The sequence below is a fragment of the Podarcis vaucheri genome, assembly GCF_965113315.1.
Source record: "Podarcis vaucheri genome assembly, chromosome: 9".
NCBI lineage: Eukaryota > Metazoa > Chordata > Lepidosauria > Squamata > Lacertidae > Podarcis > Podarcis vaucheri.
Genome location: NC_138767.1, coordinates 23,842,404 through 23,857,994, shown reverse-complemented (window position 1 = coordinate 23,857,994; position 15,591 = coordinate 23,842,404). Strand labels below are relative to the sequence as shown.

At 44.6% G+C, this 15,591-nt stretch overlaps 1 protein-coding gene across 2 annotated transcripts in view; it reads right to left on the bottom strand.

Moving 5' to 3' along the window:
* Positions 1 to 8,757, bottom strand: part of ARHGEF38 (Rho guanine nucleotide exchange factor 38) — a 54,802-nt gene extending 46,045 nt beyond the window's left edge. For both annotated transcript variants that reach the window (XM_082236935.1, XM_082236936.1), the window contains exons 1-2: positions 8,393 to 8,757; positions 74 to 264 (exon numbers count right to left, since the gene is read on the bottom strand). In XM_082236935.1, the coding sequence (XP_082093061.1) occupies positions 74 to 264; positions 8,393 to 8,594 (393 nt within the window). In that variant the 5' untranslated portion in view covers positions 8,595 to 8,757. The remainder of the gene's footprint in view (positions 1 to 73; positions 265 to 8,392) is intronic.
* Positions 8,758 to 15,591: the final 6,834 nt, after the last annotated feature.

Genomic DNA, 15,591 nt, shown 5'->3' with positions numbered 1-15,591 from the left:
ACACTGAATCAATATCTTTACCAGAAACCTGTCCCTGCCAAAACACAGCTGTGATAACCCAGGATTTCCTTACCTGCCTTCCTCTCAAGGGTTCAACCACTATTCTGATGCACAGTTCCAGATCACTGAGATAGTCTTTTTCGGTCTGCACCATTTCTGTAATTATCTTGTGCCTTCTAGCCATCAGACGCCTGTTCAGCTGTTCTTCACTTTCCAGGGGTGAGCCAACTGGCCCCAAGGACCCTGCTTGTGGTGCCATTTTTTCTGTAAGAAACAAACACCACTTCTGTTTTTTTCCTTATTTTTTAAAAAATATCAGTAAGGGCTAGCAACTTTTGCTGCTTTCAAACAAACCAAGGTGAAGTTCAGTCGTAGTTTGTCATAAGCAAAAGCTTATGAACTTCTCACAGCCGTGCCAAAGGAAAGTACGAGGAAGCATAAGAGCCTGAGGATCACCTCAGCCTGTTTCCAACACAGTAAACCATGGCTTGCCTTGCCTTTCAAATGCAGCCACTCACATCATTTTGATATACAGTGGTACCTCAGGTTACATACGCTTCAGGTTACATACGCTTCAGGCTACAAACTCCACTAACCCAGAAATAATGCTTCAGGTTAAGAACTTTACTTCAGGATAAGAAAAGAAATCTTGCTCTGGCGGTGCGGCAGCAGCAGGAGGCCCCATTAGCTAAAGTGGTGCTTCAGGTTAAGAACAGTTTCAGGTTAAGAACGGACCTCCGGAACGAATTAAGTACTTAACCTGAGGTACCACTGTATATGAGAGTGGTAGGAAGGATGCCCACCTTTTCTATAGGGTTTTGTTTTCCTAAGAAAAACACACACAACCACACCAATGCAGAACAACAGAAAAACCCATTAGGACAACTCTGAGTTTGCTGTCAGCTCATATATGCTGCCTTATAGAACAATCCTAACATTTGATTTGAGCTGATGGAGGGGATTAAGGTAAAAGACCCCTGACCATTAGGTCCAATCGTGGCCGGCTCTGGGGTTGCAGTGCTCATCTCGCTTTATTGGCCAAGGGAGCCGGTGTACAGCTTCCGGGTCATGTGGCTAGCATGACTAAGCCGCTTCTGGTGAACCAGGTAAATGGAAACACCATTTACCTTCCCGCTGGAGCGGTACCTATTCATCTACTTGCACTTTGACGTGCTTTTGTTTGTTTATTTGTTTATGTACTCATTAGTCACATTTCTAGATCATCCTTCCTCCCTAGGCAGCCCAGGGCAATCCACAACAAAATATAAACATGCATACAACAATAACTTTTTAAAATACCTTTGTAAAACTCAGAACAATGAAAACACACCAATCAGCAGTCATTTTTGTCCCCCATAAGAGACCATCCTTTCTTTCAATCCCCTGTGTTTTACAGATAATGTGATTTGTTTTCTAACTAGCTCAGTGGAGGGCTTCCGCGTTCCAAGTCAAGAGCTTGCGCATCCTACTCTTGATTTGATAGTAATGGCATGGAAGTTGGAGTAATGTACCCAAAAGCACGTATTCCAAGCACCAGACACCCTTCTATCTCAATGAGACATTTGCATCCACAGCAGGGTGGATGTGGGGGAAGGGAAGCCTTGCTTTTGGCTCCTTGCCATTACGCAATACAATAGGAGCTGGGTGGTTTGCTTGTCCTTGGTGGTGTCGGGTTACATGCCTGCAAGGCTCTCCCCGAGGGGATGACATTGCCAAATAAGCTACCTGTGTCCTTTGCAAACAAAAAAAAAGTATATTGGAAAAATTAGAATAATAAAAACAATAGTAAAAAGCAAACCATTTCCCATGTCATGCAAGGTAAATCTCTGCACTTACCTCCACAGGTGTAATGGGGTGTGTGTGTGATTCTCTGAGTGAGAGAGTGGCAGGAGAATGTGTGTGTGCGTTTGCAAAGCCCTTCTTGGCAAGCTGTGCAGCTCTAAACTCTGCAGCAACTCTCTGTGCATCAGCTTGCAAAAGGTGTGTTGGGGGCAGTATTGGGACAGGCTGAGGGAGGGTCTGCCGCCAGGAGTGTGGATATTCCAGTCTTTCCACTGCATGGATTCTTCCATTCAAGGATTTAAATAAGCCCTTTTAAGTGTGCAAACTTTCAGAAAGCGCACCCAGCTGTGCTACATGCCACTTAAAAAGACACAGACGCACATGGCCATTATTTGAATATTTCCTTTGTGGGGGGGGGGAGAATGGAACCACTTGGTTTGCCAAAGCTTACTGGCTTATGTGCTTGCCAGCTGAAAGATTGCCGTTTGGTGCCTTGGAGCCATGGCACATTTAGTCTTTTGTAGCCACACAGCCAACCCCCATGTTGCCTCACCCCACGACTACTTGGAATTCTGGGAAGGCAGAGGAGTAATGATGCTGGACCAAAGCATGAGAACATAAGAAGATGTGCCAGTCCAATGGCCCATTTAGTCCAGCATCCAGGCCAGCCGGCCAAACATGACCCACCAGGCATAAAATTTGGCCCACAAAGCTGCCCCCCCCAATTATGCCATCAGGTGTGTGGCAGATAGGGTTGTAGCTGCCAGTGCCACAGTGGGGCTGGCAGCAGGGTCAGGGAGTTGTCAGGGGACAGATCGGCCAGAATGACCTTGGTAGTATGTTAGGTAAGGGTGCTGAGAGTTGCTAGCAGACCCCTATTACCCTTAGGTAAAGGTAAAAGGTAAAGGGACCCCTGACCATTGGGTCCAGTTGTGGACAACTCTGGGGTTGCGACACTCATCTCGCTTTACTGGCCGAGGGAGCCGGTGTACAGCTTCCGGGTCATGTGGCCAGCATGACTAAGCCGCTTCTGGTGAACCAGAACAGCGCACGGAAACGCCGTTTACCTTCCTGCCGGAGTGGTACCTATTTATCTACTTGCACTTCATGCTTTTGAGGTTGGCAAGAGCAGGGACCGAGCAACAGGTGCTCACCCCATCGCGGGGATTTGAACTGCCGACCTTCTGATTGGCAAGTCCTAGGCTCTGTGGTTTAACTCACAGCACCACCCGCGTCCCCCTATTCCCCTTACAGAGCTACAATTCTCAGAGTAGTTTAACTGTCGATTTGCTATTCCCACTGAACTCTGGGAATTCTAGCTCGGTGAGTGGAATAGGAGTATCCTTAACAACTCTCAGTACTCTTATCAAACTACATTTCCCATGAAGCTTTGGGAGAAGCATTTACAGCGGTATGATACTGATTCATAGCGTAGATGGCGCCTGAACGTGTTTTGCTCGGCAGAAAGAAGTTCTAAAAATACATTTGTATCTAGCTTTCCAGAGTATTTGAACAGAGGAAACATTATAGTCTCTGTGTCCTTGCATGAACTGCCACCAAATTTGAGAGTGCTCTGATACTATCAGGTCCAGTGACAGATTATTGATTAGGTAATCCAAACTCCAGACACCGGTTTTTGTTTTCAAATGAATTATTTTTTTGGCAATAGATATGAAAGAGGCATCCCTTCCAGGAAATATCTGGTTTCAATTTCCTGACCATAGAGTCTTTTAATTGCTAACCGAGTGCTCTCTGGAGTGTTGAAAGAGCTCAATGAAAGAAAGAAAAATTGCACATATGAAATAATATCCTCACGGTGAATTGTTTTTCTGGTGGATTCAGATGACCATTTTCTCTTCTCACTGGGTGATAATTTCTGAAGTCAATGCATAAAAGGATCCCTGTATGGATTCTGCAATAGTCATTTCTGAAAGTTACAGGGGTGGAATTTGGGGTGGGATGGGTTTGCAGCATCACCAAAGAATAGTGGTCACAGAATTTATTTATTAAATTTATATCCTGCCCTTCATTCAAGGAGCTCTTTTCACCTGTGTCGAAAGAATTCTATTGGCCATGGGTTAGCTCAATCGGTAGATCATGAGACTCTTAATCTCAAGGTTGTGGGTTCAATCCCCATGTTGGGCAAAAATATTCCTTGTGTTCCTTTCCAACAATGCTATGATTCCACCAGTTTGTTACTGAGCCTGCTTGGAAATTCCTCTTTCGGGGGGCAAGAAATCAGTAGTCACTGTAACCTCAGTTAAATTTACCTTTTTTTTATCCAAAAGAACAATGCTGTGTCTTGTTAATAAAGAGTTCAATATGAAAAGGGAAGAAATAAAGGCCCATAGAACATATTTTTAACCTACCTGCTGGTCCCTCCCGCCCTATGTAATTATAGCCTCAACATTATAGGCTGTTGTATTCCTATTTGTAACTTGACTCTATTGAGGAAAAAGGGCTATATATACACATGCAGCAGGACATCAATAATGGAAACAACTCCATTGAAGAGAAAGTGCGACTGACCTGCATGGACAACCTCCAGAGTTAAAGGAAATTCGACAACCAGTAAGAAAGAATCAGCATCCATAAGGGCTGAGAGATGGGGGGAAAGGCCCTGCCCTATACAAACTTTAGCTTAGGAAAGAAAGTCGCTGCCTTGATGGGTTGCATATACCCCACCTCCCACAGACCCGTGTTATTTTTTTCCTAACCTCTGTAGTGCACTGCCAGCTTGAAGATGGTAATTATCCACTTAAATTACACTAACCTGTCAAAGTAAGTAGAAAAGGGGGGAAGTTTGAGATGTGTGCAACAGCAGCATTGGTAAACCACTGAAAGAGATTTCAGAAACATTCTTGGAGGACCAACTTTCTAAATTTTAATAAGGAATATTTCACAGATAACAACACCACTTTTCAGAGATGCATGGATGGAGGAGGAGATGCAGTACAAAGAATCGTGGGGATCCAGAGCAAGTTTCTATCATTTGTAGAACCTGAGATATGAGGCAAAATATACAAGCACTAGTTGTCTTATTTTTCTGGTGAGAAACTAGCCTGTTTCCCCCCATCCCCCAGTGTTTTACTTATCTGCCAGTCCACCCCTTCCTTCTGGGGGAAAAATCCTACAGCCACCTATGCAGAGAAGTTAGTATTGCAATGACCAGCATTGTGGGGTGTTTTGTTTTGTTTTGTTTTTGAGACCTCATGTAAAATCATGCAAATTTCCATTTAATTCTACTGGATCTGACTTTTATCCAGGTATGAGTGTGTGTTTCTGTCTATGTCTTGGAGAGATGACCCAGGCAACAAAGTATATTATAACATATATAATAGAACTGACAAACCTAGACAGCATCTTAAAAAGCAGAGACAAAGGTCTGTATAGTTAAAGCTATGGTTTTCCCAGTAGTGATGTATGCAAGTGAGAGCTGGACCATAAAGAAGGCTGATAGCTGAAGAATTGATGCTTTTGAATTATGCTGCTGGAGGAGACTCTTGAGAGTCCCATGGACTGCAAGAAGATCAAACCTATCCATTTTGAAGGAAATCAGCTCTGAGTGCTCACTGGAAGGACAAATCGTGAAGCTGAGGCTCCAATACTTTGGCCACCTCATGAGAAGAGAAGACTCCCTGGAAAAGACCCTAATGTTGGGAAAGATGGAGGGCATAAGGAGAAGGGGATGACAGAGGACAAGATGGTTGGACAGTGTTTTCGAAGCTACCAACATGAGTTTGACCAAATTGGGAAGGGAGTGGAAGACAGGAGTGCCTGGCGTGCTCTGGTCCATGGGGTCATGAAGAGTCAGACACGACTAAATGACTAAACAACAATAGAACTGCAACTTCCTATATACTAACAGCCAGCTCGTTCTGCGGGTGCCAATCCTTATATCACCAAAATGGTTCTTCTCCCATCCCATCTCAAACAAGAGGGAGAGATCAGCTGACTTGGAGAGAGGAATCCCAAAGTTTTGCAGCAACACACACACACACACACACACACACACACACACACTCAACAAGTACTATCTAAAGAGGCAGGGACCCAGCAACAAATCTGAGCGTGTTCAGTGGGCACTGAGGGCTAAGTGTCTGTTGGAGGGAGGGGGTGGAATGGAGTTTCCTTGAAGAGGGCATTGCTGGCTGGCTCAGACACTGAACAAGACATCGCAGCATTTTGCTGAAAGTCCCACTTGTTAACTGGATTTGCAGTGCAATCTTATGCAGGTATATACTACAGAAACTCAAAAGCAAGCCCTTATTGAGTTACTTAACTGCGAGAGAAGCATGTGTAGGATTGTAGCCTGAAAACATCTTGATTGACTAAAACAGGCACTCCGGTAAATCAAGCCACAGGTTTAAAAACGTTGTTTTGCATTACTTTTAAAATGCAAGTATTTAAAGCACCATTGGACACAATGGGGTTTGCATGGCAGAGCAGTATACAGCAGCAGACTCCGCCCCTTGACCTATATGCATATTCATGCAGCCCTTATAGGTTTGAGACTTCAAGTCAGCCATTGGGGATTGGCATCATTGGGCTAATGCTCACACCCCAGTAGGGGGAGCAATACCAATTCATGGGGTCTCCTGGCCCTGCTATTCCCCCTCCTGGCTTGTCTGTGCAGCCCCTCTTTAGGCGAGCAGTGAGAGGAGCACAGAGAAGGAGCAAAAACATCCACATTCCTTGTCCTCTCCTGGTATCCAGCAACTGAAGCCAGAAGTGAGGGAAGCAAGGGAGACTTCCTTTCCCGGGGAACTACCCACGGGGAGCATCTTGATCAAGGGAACCCACACTATGGGGCTATTTGATTTTTCATGTGATCAAATGAATGACTGGACTCTCTTTTATGGAATGACAGCCCTGATAGGCAATGCTCTTTGAACAATAAAACAAGCTTACTGTGAATCATAGAACCATAGCATTGCAGTGTAAAGTCTAATGTTTCAATGGCAAGGTCAACCGTATTCAGCACCCGACATCAAACGAGAGAAATTTACAAAATGCCACTAACAGGCTAGGCAAAGTTGTGAAATCTAGTTCCCATGCAAATTGGGCCAGGTCCAACGGGCACGTAAGCTCTGGGGCATATTTAGCGCTCACCAGGAACTAGATCATATGACATGAAAGTACGTCCTGGAATTACTGAATAGGTATTGTGGAAGGTGGGGTGGGCAGAACACTGCCGGCACTGGATCTGTATATATAGCAGAGCAACATAGCCTGCCCTTGACACACCAAGCAAATGCACACATGCTGTTTCCTTGTGTGTTAAGAAGAATGTTCTGTGCAGCCGAAGTGTTCTGCCAGGTAGCCTTTGCATATAAGGAAATGCCGTGTCTGCAGTACCCTTTAAAAGGCCTGGAGGGAGGGAGGGGGGACTAAGAACAACACGGACTATTGTTCATCACAGAGATCTAGTTCTCCCTGGAAAGGGGGGGGGTGAAAGCCTATGGGGACATGGCCTTAGGGCAGCATAACCAAACCTGTTCCGTATTACCAGTATAGTTTTACAGACTGCATTCCTCCAGTGAGGTGAAAAGAAATTTCACTGTAGTTATTTAAACCATTTTGCTGATAATCCTATGCACACTTAAAGGTAAACATACGTAGAACTGGCGTGTTGATCGTATAGCCTAACCCTCTTTTAGAGGATAGTTGTCTAGGAAGTCGTTTTAATGGTGCACAGATGGTTCTGCATTTTTATTTTCCCTGCTCAGAAACGGCACTTTATTTTCATTATTTCAAATCTGCTACAAGTCCTAGGAACTATGTTTTTTCTCCCTGCACTCTGGGAGATCAGAGTTCTGCTGAATTCACGGAGACAGCTGTGCAATAAATAGCACTGGGGATTGCAGTTTGCAGGAGAGAAAACACACCCTTCTGCCCAAAGGGAATAGATATGTGTAAAATAAAATGTCATTGTACTTATGTGTGGCCTCAGGGGTGTGCAGGGGTGGAAAAGGTATGTTGTCTCAGATCACCTGTTCCTAATCCAAACAAGAAAATAACCAAATCAAAGCATCTCCCCCCGCCCCGCAAAACAAACGTTCACCAGGTGGCTTCCTACTATTTAAGGCTGCATACAAAATATCTCACCCTGTCTGTATATTTCAATGCGTGGCTTCAATGCATTAAAATTGCCCCTTGTGTTACTTACAAAGTGTTACAGCAGGAGCAGTATGACAGTTATAATGCTACAAAATTGCATTTAATCACGCACTTCCCCTCAACGTGAGATGAACTAGGTTCCCTTCAAAGTATTTCCTAGCTTAGTGGTGCTACAGTGGAGAACCTATTTCTTACAACAGCAACAACAATAATACTGGCAAGTGCTTAATAAGATCTATTCCATAAAAATGTTTTCCACCACATCTAACCTGCTCACCACCTTCCATCACAGCTAACACCATCATGCAAGCTTCTCTGGTATGGAATTGTTTTCCAGTAGTTAGAGCAGTACTTCAGAAATGAGGGTCACAATGCAGTCCTAGCCATGTCTACTCAGAAGTAAAGATTCACTGAATTCCATGAGGCTGGCTCCCAGGTTAGTAGGGTTAGGATTGCAGCCTCAAGCCCTTCCTCTCCTCATTTTTATTACCTTGTAATTTCTGGTTGTATTCACTCCTGTCGGACTGACTCCTCCTCAAAGTCCCAGAGCTGTTGTGGTCTCCAGAAATATGACTCTCCACCACCGTGTCTGTCTTCCTCCTCTCCAGCATATACAGCCTGTGCCTTATGAAGGTCAAGTTTTTTTTCCTGGCCCCCACACTTTCTTTCCCAGGTGGCTCTTTGGTGTCCATTTCCAGACCAGAGCAGGAAAAGAAAGGAGATGGAAAAGGAAGAAACCTGACTGAGTAGAAAAGCTAAGCTGGTTCGCCCTTGCAGGAGGTGTGTTTGCCTGCTTGTTGCTTGGGTGAATGGAGCAGCTTCTCCAATGGATCAGCTGTCTTGCTCCAAGTTCCACTTCTTACCTGGCTCACCTGACTGCCACCTCTGCAGCCTAGCAGGGCTCCACCCCTATGAGGTCATCCTTTAGTTACACTGACTGGGGAACCAGACACCTGTTACCTGAGAGACTTGCAGCACAGGGCATGGCATAGCAGCAGGGACTGATCAGCTGGCAAGGCCCTTTCGGGAGCATGCAAGCTCACTTGCATATCTTTCCCTCATTTTTACATCTCTTTCTTTTTAACACCTTTTTATCTATGTGAAAACAAACTCATGCATGGTTTTAATTCTGCTTCTCCACCCTCGGAATATCCTGTCCTTTAAGTGAAGTAGGTGGAGACTTTGCATATCTTTACACTTGACAGGCAGTGGACACCTGAGTCATTGTCATGCAAGGCAAGGTGAGAACATCTCTATTCTCATGCTTCAGGGCATGATTAACTAACCCAGATAGAGGTCAATGTTTTTTATAGCTCAATCCAATGCTCAGTTGCAAGGCCTTTTTATGATTACAAGGTTGCATTTATTTATTTTATGGTTGGAACAAAATTATACATATATTCCCTTCACTCAATTGAAACATCTTGTATTCTGATAATCAGCAACTGTAACATTTAGGTTCTGTGCACTGCAAGGAGCGAAATAAGTTGTGTGTTTTTTTTTAAAAACTTGCTTTTTAAAAACCAAAACTTGACCTTCCTCCAAATCGCTGAGAGTAGCATACAAGGCTACCCTGCCTGATTATCCTCACAATTACTGTTTGTTTATTTTTTATTTTTTTAAAAATAAAACCTGCCTTTCTGTTTATACAGATAGTAGATTGGAGTGCAATCTGTCTATATTTTTTTTTTTAAAAAAACCCACACAATACAATTCTAAATAAACAACAGAGAGGACAACAGTGGCAGAGCAGGTCAAACAGTAAAACCCTTAAATTGCCCAGGTGGATAAACTCAAGTCTTGACATGGTTCCAAAATGTTAACAAGGCTGGCACCAGTTGCACAGCTAAAGGGAGGGCATTCTGCAGATGGGGCACCACCACAGAGAGGGTCCTCTCCGAGCATCACCACAAAAGGCAAGTGTCCTCAGGATGGGATGCAGGGAAGAGCCATCTATGAGGACCTTAAGGCACAAGAACCCCGGGAGATAGATTCAGGTAGGTCTGATGCAGTCAAAATAAATTAATTAATAAATTCTCTAGTAGCACCTTAGAGACCAACTAAGTTTGTTCTGGGTATAAGCTTCTGTGTGCATGCACACTTCTTCAGATATCTGTGAGGTAGGTGAGGTTGAGAAATGGCAACTGGTGGCCCAAAGCCTACCAGCGAGCTAGCTTACTGGATATGCTCTTGATATGCTAACATACCTGGACAGTTCTGGAGTCTTGGGTGCAGAATAAGGTGAATAAGGTGAATAAAGTGGCAGGGAAGGGAAATGTAGGTGGGGGAGTCATCTTCCCACCCATGTTTTGCCACCCAGACAACAAAAGCTGTTGCTTCAGCTGCTGCTAGAAGTACTTCTTCTTCAGTAACCGTTTCCTCCTTGAAAGAATGACCTTAGGGAAGAGGACCTCAGGGAGGAGAAAATATGGCCCGTGTAGTATCATAGAAACACAGTCTACTCAGTCAGTTCGTAACAGGAACATGCTTTATTATCTCATTGCAGGCAGAGCTTTCTTGTGGATCTCTCTGGCTCACTTAACAAGCCTCTACGGAAGCACCACAGGGACAAACTAGGTCTGGCAATAACAGACAGAGAGCAAGTGGAAGTCGCTCTTTTAATAACATTGCCCATATGCAAAGTGCCTAAAGCACGAATATTCCTGCCCAGAATATTAAATCTTTCATTTGCAGAGAGAATGAGCATTTGGGTGGATGCAAATGAAGAATTTACTGGTAGGATGTTAAAAATAATCTGATCAATGATAGTTAAATGGCCGTTACTGTTTAGCTAATCAGGTTTCAGATGGAAGATGCATACTAAGATACACTGAAATATGTAGCAACTAGCTTCAACAAAAAGCACTTATGTGTACAAGGAAGAGCATAAACCATGTATTTCCTCGCGCACAATGGAAGCACACACTGTCCTCATGTTAGCTGCAGCCTTGCCAATGCTAATGTTCATATGAATTTCCTTTTTATAAGATAGCTTTTTCTTAAGTGGGGAAACAGGTGCTGGTCTCCGAGCGGAAAACATTGGTGTTGTGTTCCCAGGCAACATCATTACAAGTGTATCAGTAGTTATTGTTCTATGCTCACTGCTAATCCTTGTCTGCATCTCCAGTGGTGAATGTGGCTTTATCATGCCTCTGATAGCTGCTAGGTAAACCAAATGTTCCTTTTCCTTTGCAGCCAACTCCTTCTGATTGGTATAGGGCATTTCTTTGTAATCTAGTGAAAATAACATCTGGGGCATTTTTAACAATGATTGCAGTTTGTTTGCAATTTTGCATACCGAGGCTCAGTTATGATGCAAATGTGACTTTAAAAAAATACAACAGCAGAGCCATAAACTTGGAAGAGCTTCAAGGTCATCTTGCCCAATTCCCTGCCAGTGCAGGAAATCCACTGATAACCTTATTCTTCATAGGTGTCCATCCAGCTGCTGCTCAAAGACCTCTAACCAGGCAGTACATTTCACTGTCAAAAGAACCATTGCAAGGCTTCAGTGGGCTCTCGGAATGGTGCTTCTGATGGGCCCCAATACGAAGGGGCAGTGCAACAGTTGACCTTGGCTCCCAATAAAAGTGGAACCATCAGCTATACTGAACCTGGCCCAACTGCACTGGGGCCCAATTCAAATTGCTGGTTTTGACCTACAAAGCCTTAAATGGCTCAGGACTGCAATACCTGAAGGAACACCTCTCTCCATATGCAACCATCATCTGAGGCTCTTCTTCGTATGCCACAAGAGGTCCAATGGGCCTTTTCTGCAGTGGCTCCCTGTTTCTGGAATTCTCTCCCCGAGGAGGCTCTCTTGGTGCCTTTATTATAACATGTTTCTAGATATCAGACGAAAACGTTTCTCTTTAATGAGTCCTTTGCCTGTTTAACATTCTATGTGGGGGTTTTTGTGGAGGGGGTTGTTTTTGTTTTTATTATGTAATTTGTGTTTTCATTTTGCATGTTGTGAACTGCTCAGTGAACTTCAGATGAAGTGTGGTATAATAAAACTGAAATAAAACTATCTGTGGGTACAAAGGCTATCCTGGGGGAGAAAGTGGGGAGTGGTGGCACTCCCACATTAGGAAAGGGCTATTGAACTCATGTTCCTATTTGTGAGCTTCTCAGAGGCATTGGGTTGATCTGCTGTGAGAAAGAGGATGTTTCGACTAGATAGGTGGCCTTTGAGTGATCTAGGAAGGCCCCATAGTTCCCTTATACAGTCATACCTCGGGTTACAGATGCTTCGGGTTGCGTGTTTTCGGCTTGTGCACCATGCTGAACCTGGAAGCACCGGAACAGGTTACTTCCGGGTTTCAGTGCTTTGCGCATGAGTGCCGAATCGCAACCTGCAGACATGACGCTGCGGGTTGCGAATGTGCCTCCCGCACAGATCACATTCGCAACCCAAGCGTCTACTGTATAATAAACACACAAGGACACGGATAGTGAGTGGTTTGGCTTAGGCATTGGATGAAACCAGACTATATCCTGGCTCCTGCACTCTTAAGTCTCTTAAGGGTCTACCACTGGTAGGGGGAGCACCCCCAATTAAGAGCACCCCCAGGGTCCCCAATGGGGTTGTGGCAGGGCCCTAGCCCACGCACAGGCTTCGGACAGAATCCACACCCCCGGACCCCTTTAACGGGATACCCTTATCGAGGAGGGGCAGGCAGAGGCAACAACCTCCCCTCCCATCACAAAGGCTTACCTAATGCCTAACCTCACAAAGTTATGACGATTGCTACAAGGTAGGCGAAAACCCAATGGCTGGTGCCAATTTGTGGGGAAAATTCCTAAGTGGCCCCATCAATATGGCGGCCGACATATGTCCATAGCAAGGTCATGTCATACCAAAGCTTAAAAAGAGGGCGGGTGGGCTGGGAGATCTGGTGAGGAGGCGAGAGGAGGCAGCCCCCCCGGCTGCAGTGCAGTTTAAACGTCTTGTGGCCATGCCCCCTGGCTGTACAGATTGGTCAGCCAGCAGCGTGACACAGCTGGGAGTCTCAGTGATGTGGGCGGCATCCCTCTGCCCCCAATCACTGGGGGTCCCAGATGTCAGTCTGCAACACTTCCCCGCCCCCAGATAAGGGAAGCAGGCTTCTCATGTTCTTATCACCAGAGTCTCAGGAGGAAAATCTCTCCCAGCCAGGTTACTTGAGATCCTCTGATGAGAGATACAAGAGATTGAATCTGGAATCCTAACACATAAAAGGCTGTGCTCTCTGCCCACCATCACTGTGAAATGAGCCCTTTTTGTGTCACACAATTTAATTACATGGCCATTCAGGGTTTTACAAGAAGACCAAGGTCACTGCGAACGGAAGACCATTGTCAATGGAAGTAATCTACGGGTAAAAAAAAGTAAACATTTCAACTGCTTTTTTTCAAACTTTTAGAGCTCTGCAGAAATGCATTTGAGATAGCATTTATCAGTGAACCCTTTCTAATGAGCCCTTGGCTGCAGGAAAGCTCCCATGGAAGAAATCACAGAGGTGGAAATGAGTGATTAAAAAAAAAAAAACCACCAAACCTATATATGGCTGTGTTTCAGAGGACTTTGAACATTGCACCTATGAACTTTTATGTAATTTCTCCTCAGTTAACAGTGGCAAGATAAGAACAGACCCATGATGAACGCAACAACAAGAAATGTAGGTAGCCAAAGGAATAAATATGGCACCTATTGGCTGCTTATTAATGATAAATCAAAGCTCCAGTGTTAAGAGTAGCTTCTCATGATGGGGTAGTAAACTGATAGAGTTAGCAGCCATTATACAGTTTCTGTGCTTGCCATGCCTATTTAGAGAACATTGGATATTTATTTGATTGATTGATATGCTGCCCTTCATCATAAGATCTCAGGGCGGTTCACAGAATAAAATACAGGATAAAAACAAGTAAATAAGTGAAACAAAACAAGATAAACACTCCCCTTCTCAGATACATTTAAAAGGATGTAGACTCTTAATCAGCCCAAGGCCTGGTTGAAGAGGAACATTTTTGCCTGGCACCTAAAATATATATAATGAAGGCACCAGGCTCAACTCACTTGGGAGAGCGTTCCATAAACAGGGAGCCACTACAGAGAAGGCCTGCTCTTGTGTTGCCACCCTGTGGACCTCACATCTGCTCAGTATGTACAGAGAGTATGCCAAACCACAGGCTCAGTAAATGCACTGGGAATGTAACTTGCAGTGTGGCATTCAAGATTCCAGCTGCTCCTATCCATTCCTCTTCACCACCCCATTACCCACCCTTCCCCAGAGTCAATCAGCATTTCATGGTCACTGAACATGCTCAGTCCTCCCTGGCCGTCTTTGGGAGGACCACTTCCTCTTTAGGTCCCCCCCCCTGGGATTCCTTCAAACCAGCTAACATCTCCCTCCAATTTATGGGTTTGGGCTACATGAGTCTTGGAACATCGTTGGCCAAAAAAACACGGGTAAAGAAAGGGCATGAAAATCAGTAACTCTTTGGCTTTAGTGTGGTTTGTATCATTTGACACATTGCCCTTGATTTGATGCTATAGCATGTAGCGTAAAGAAAGAGCAAGGAATTTAAAATGCAAATCTACTAGGGGCCCTGATCTCTCGAAGCCACTGCAATTGCATTTTATGGCTGAAAGGTTTATGCAAAATGTTGGTTTAACAAAGTTATATTCCCTTTAATGATCTTTATAAGACTTTGCAGAGGAGATAATCCAAGTGAGGATCCACAATAGCAGGGAAAAGGAAGGCACATTCTTCTTGCTTCAGAAAAAAACAACCCCCAAGGAGTCTTAAGTTTATACATATACAAAAAGCAAGTGTATTGCGTATATACACAGGTGAGCATATTTCCAAAATAAGCAATCAGAAAAGGAAAGGGACAGATTTCTATGTTTTGAGGGGCCAAATGACCTCAATAAATGAATGGGGCATTTCATCAGCAGAGCTTGCAGACACGCATTTTCGAAATTTGATTTAATGCTGGGGGAGGAGGGGGGTCACAGAGAAGCCAAGTCAGTAACCAGGAAATATTATACATGCAACTTTATGTTTCAGAAATAACTGCACCTGAAGAATATACACATGCAATCTTCTGGGCTAGGACAGGGCTTCTGTGTGAATTAAATGGCACTTTTGTTTTTAAACCATCGTAATGGCCAGCCATGGGACACGGGTGGTGCTGTGGGTTAAACCACAGAGCCTAGGACTTGCCGATCAGAAGGTCGGCAGTTCGAATCCCCACGACGGGGTGAGCTCCTGTTGCTCGGTCCCTGCTCCTGCCAACCTAGCAGTTCGAAAGCACGTCAAAGTTCAAGTAGATAAATAGGTACCGCTCTGGCAGGAAGGTAAACGGCATTTCCGTGTGCTGCTCTGGTTCGCCAGAAGTGGCTTAGTCATGCTGGCCACATGACCCGGAAGCTGTACACCGGCTCCCTCAGCCAATAAAGCGAGATGAGCGCCGCAACCCCAGAGTTGGTCACGACTGGACCTAATGGTCAGGGGTTCCTTTACCTTTAATGGCCAGCCACAAAATAAAAACACCCAGACTTAAATCCTAGCATGCAACCTGAAAGCTCACACTTTCAGTCCGCACAGGGAATTGATGGATTAAACCAGTGGCCCATCTGGTCTAACATCCTGTTCTCATAGGAGTCAACCAGATGCCTATGGAAAGTCCAAAAACTGGACCTGA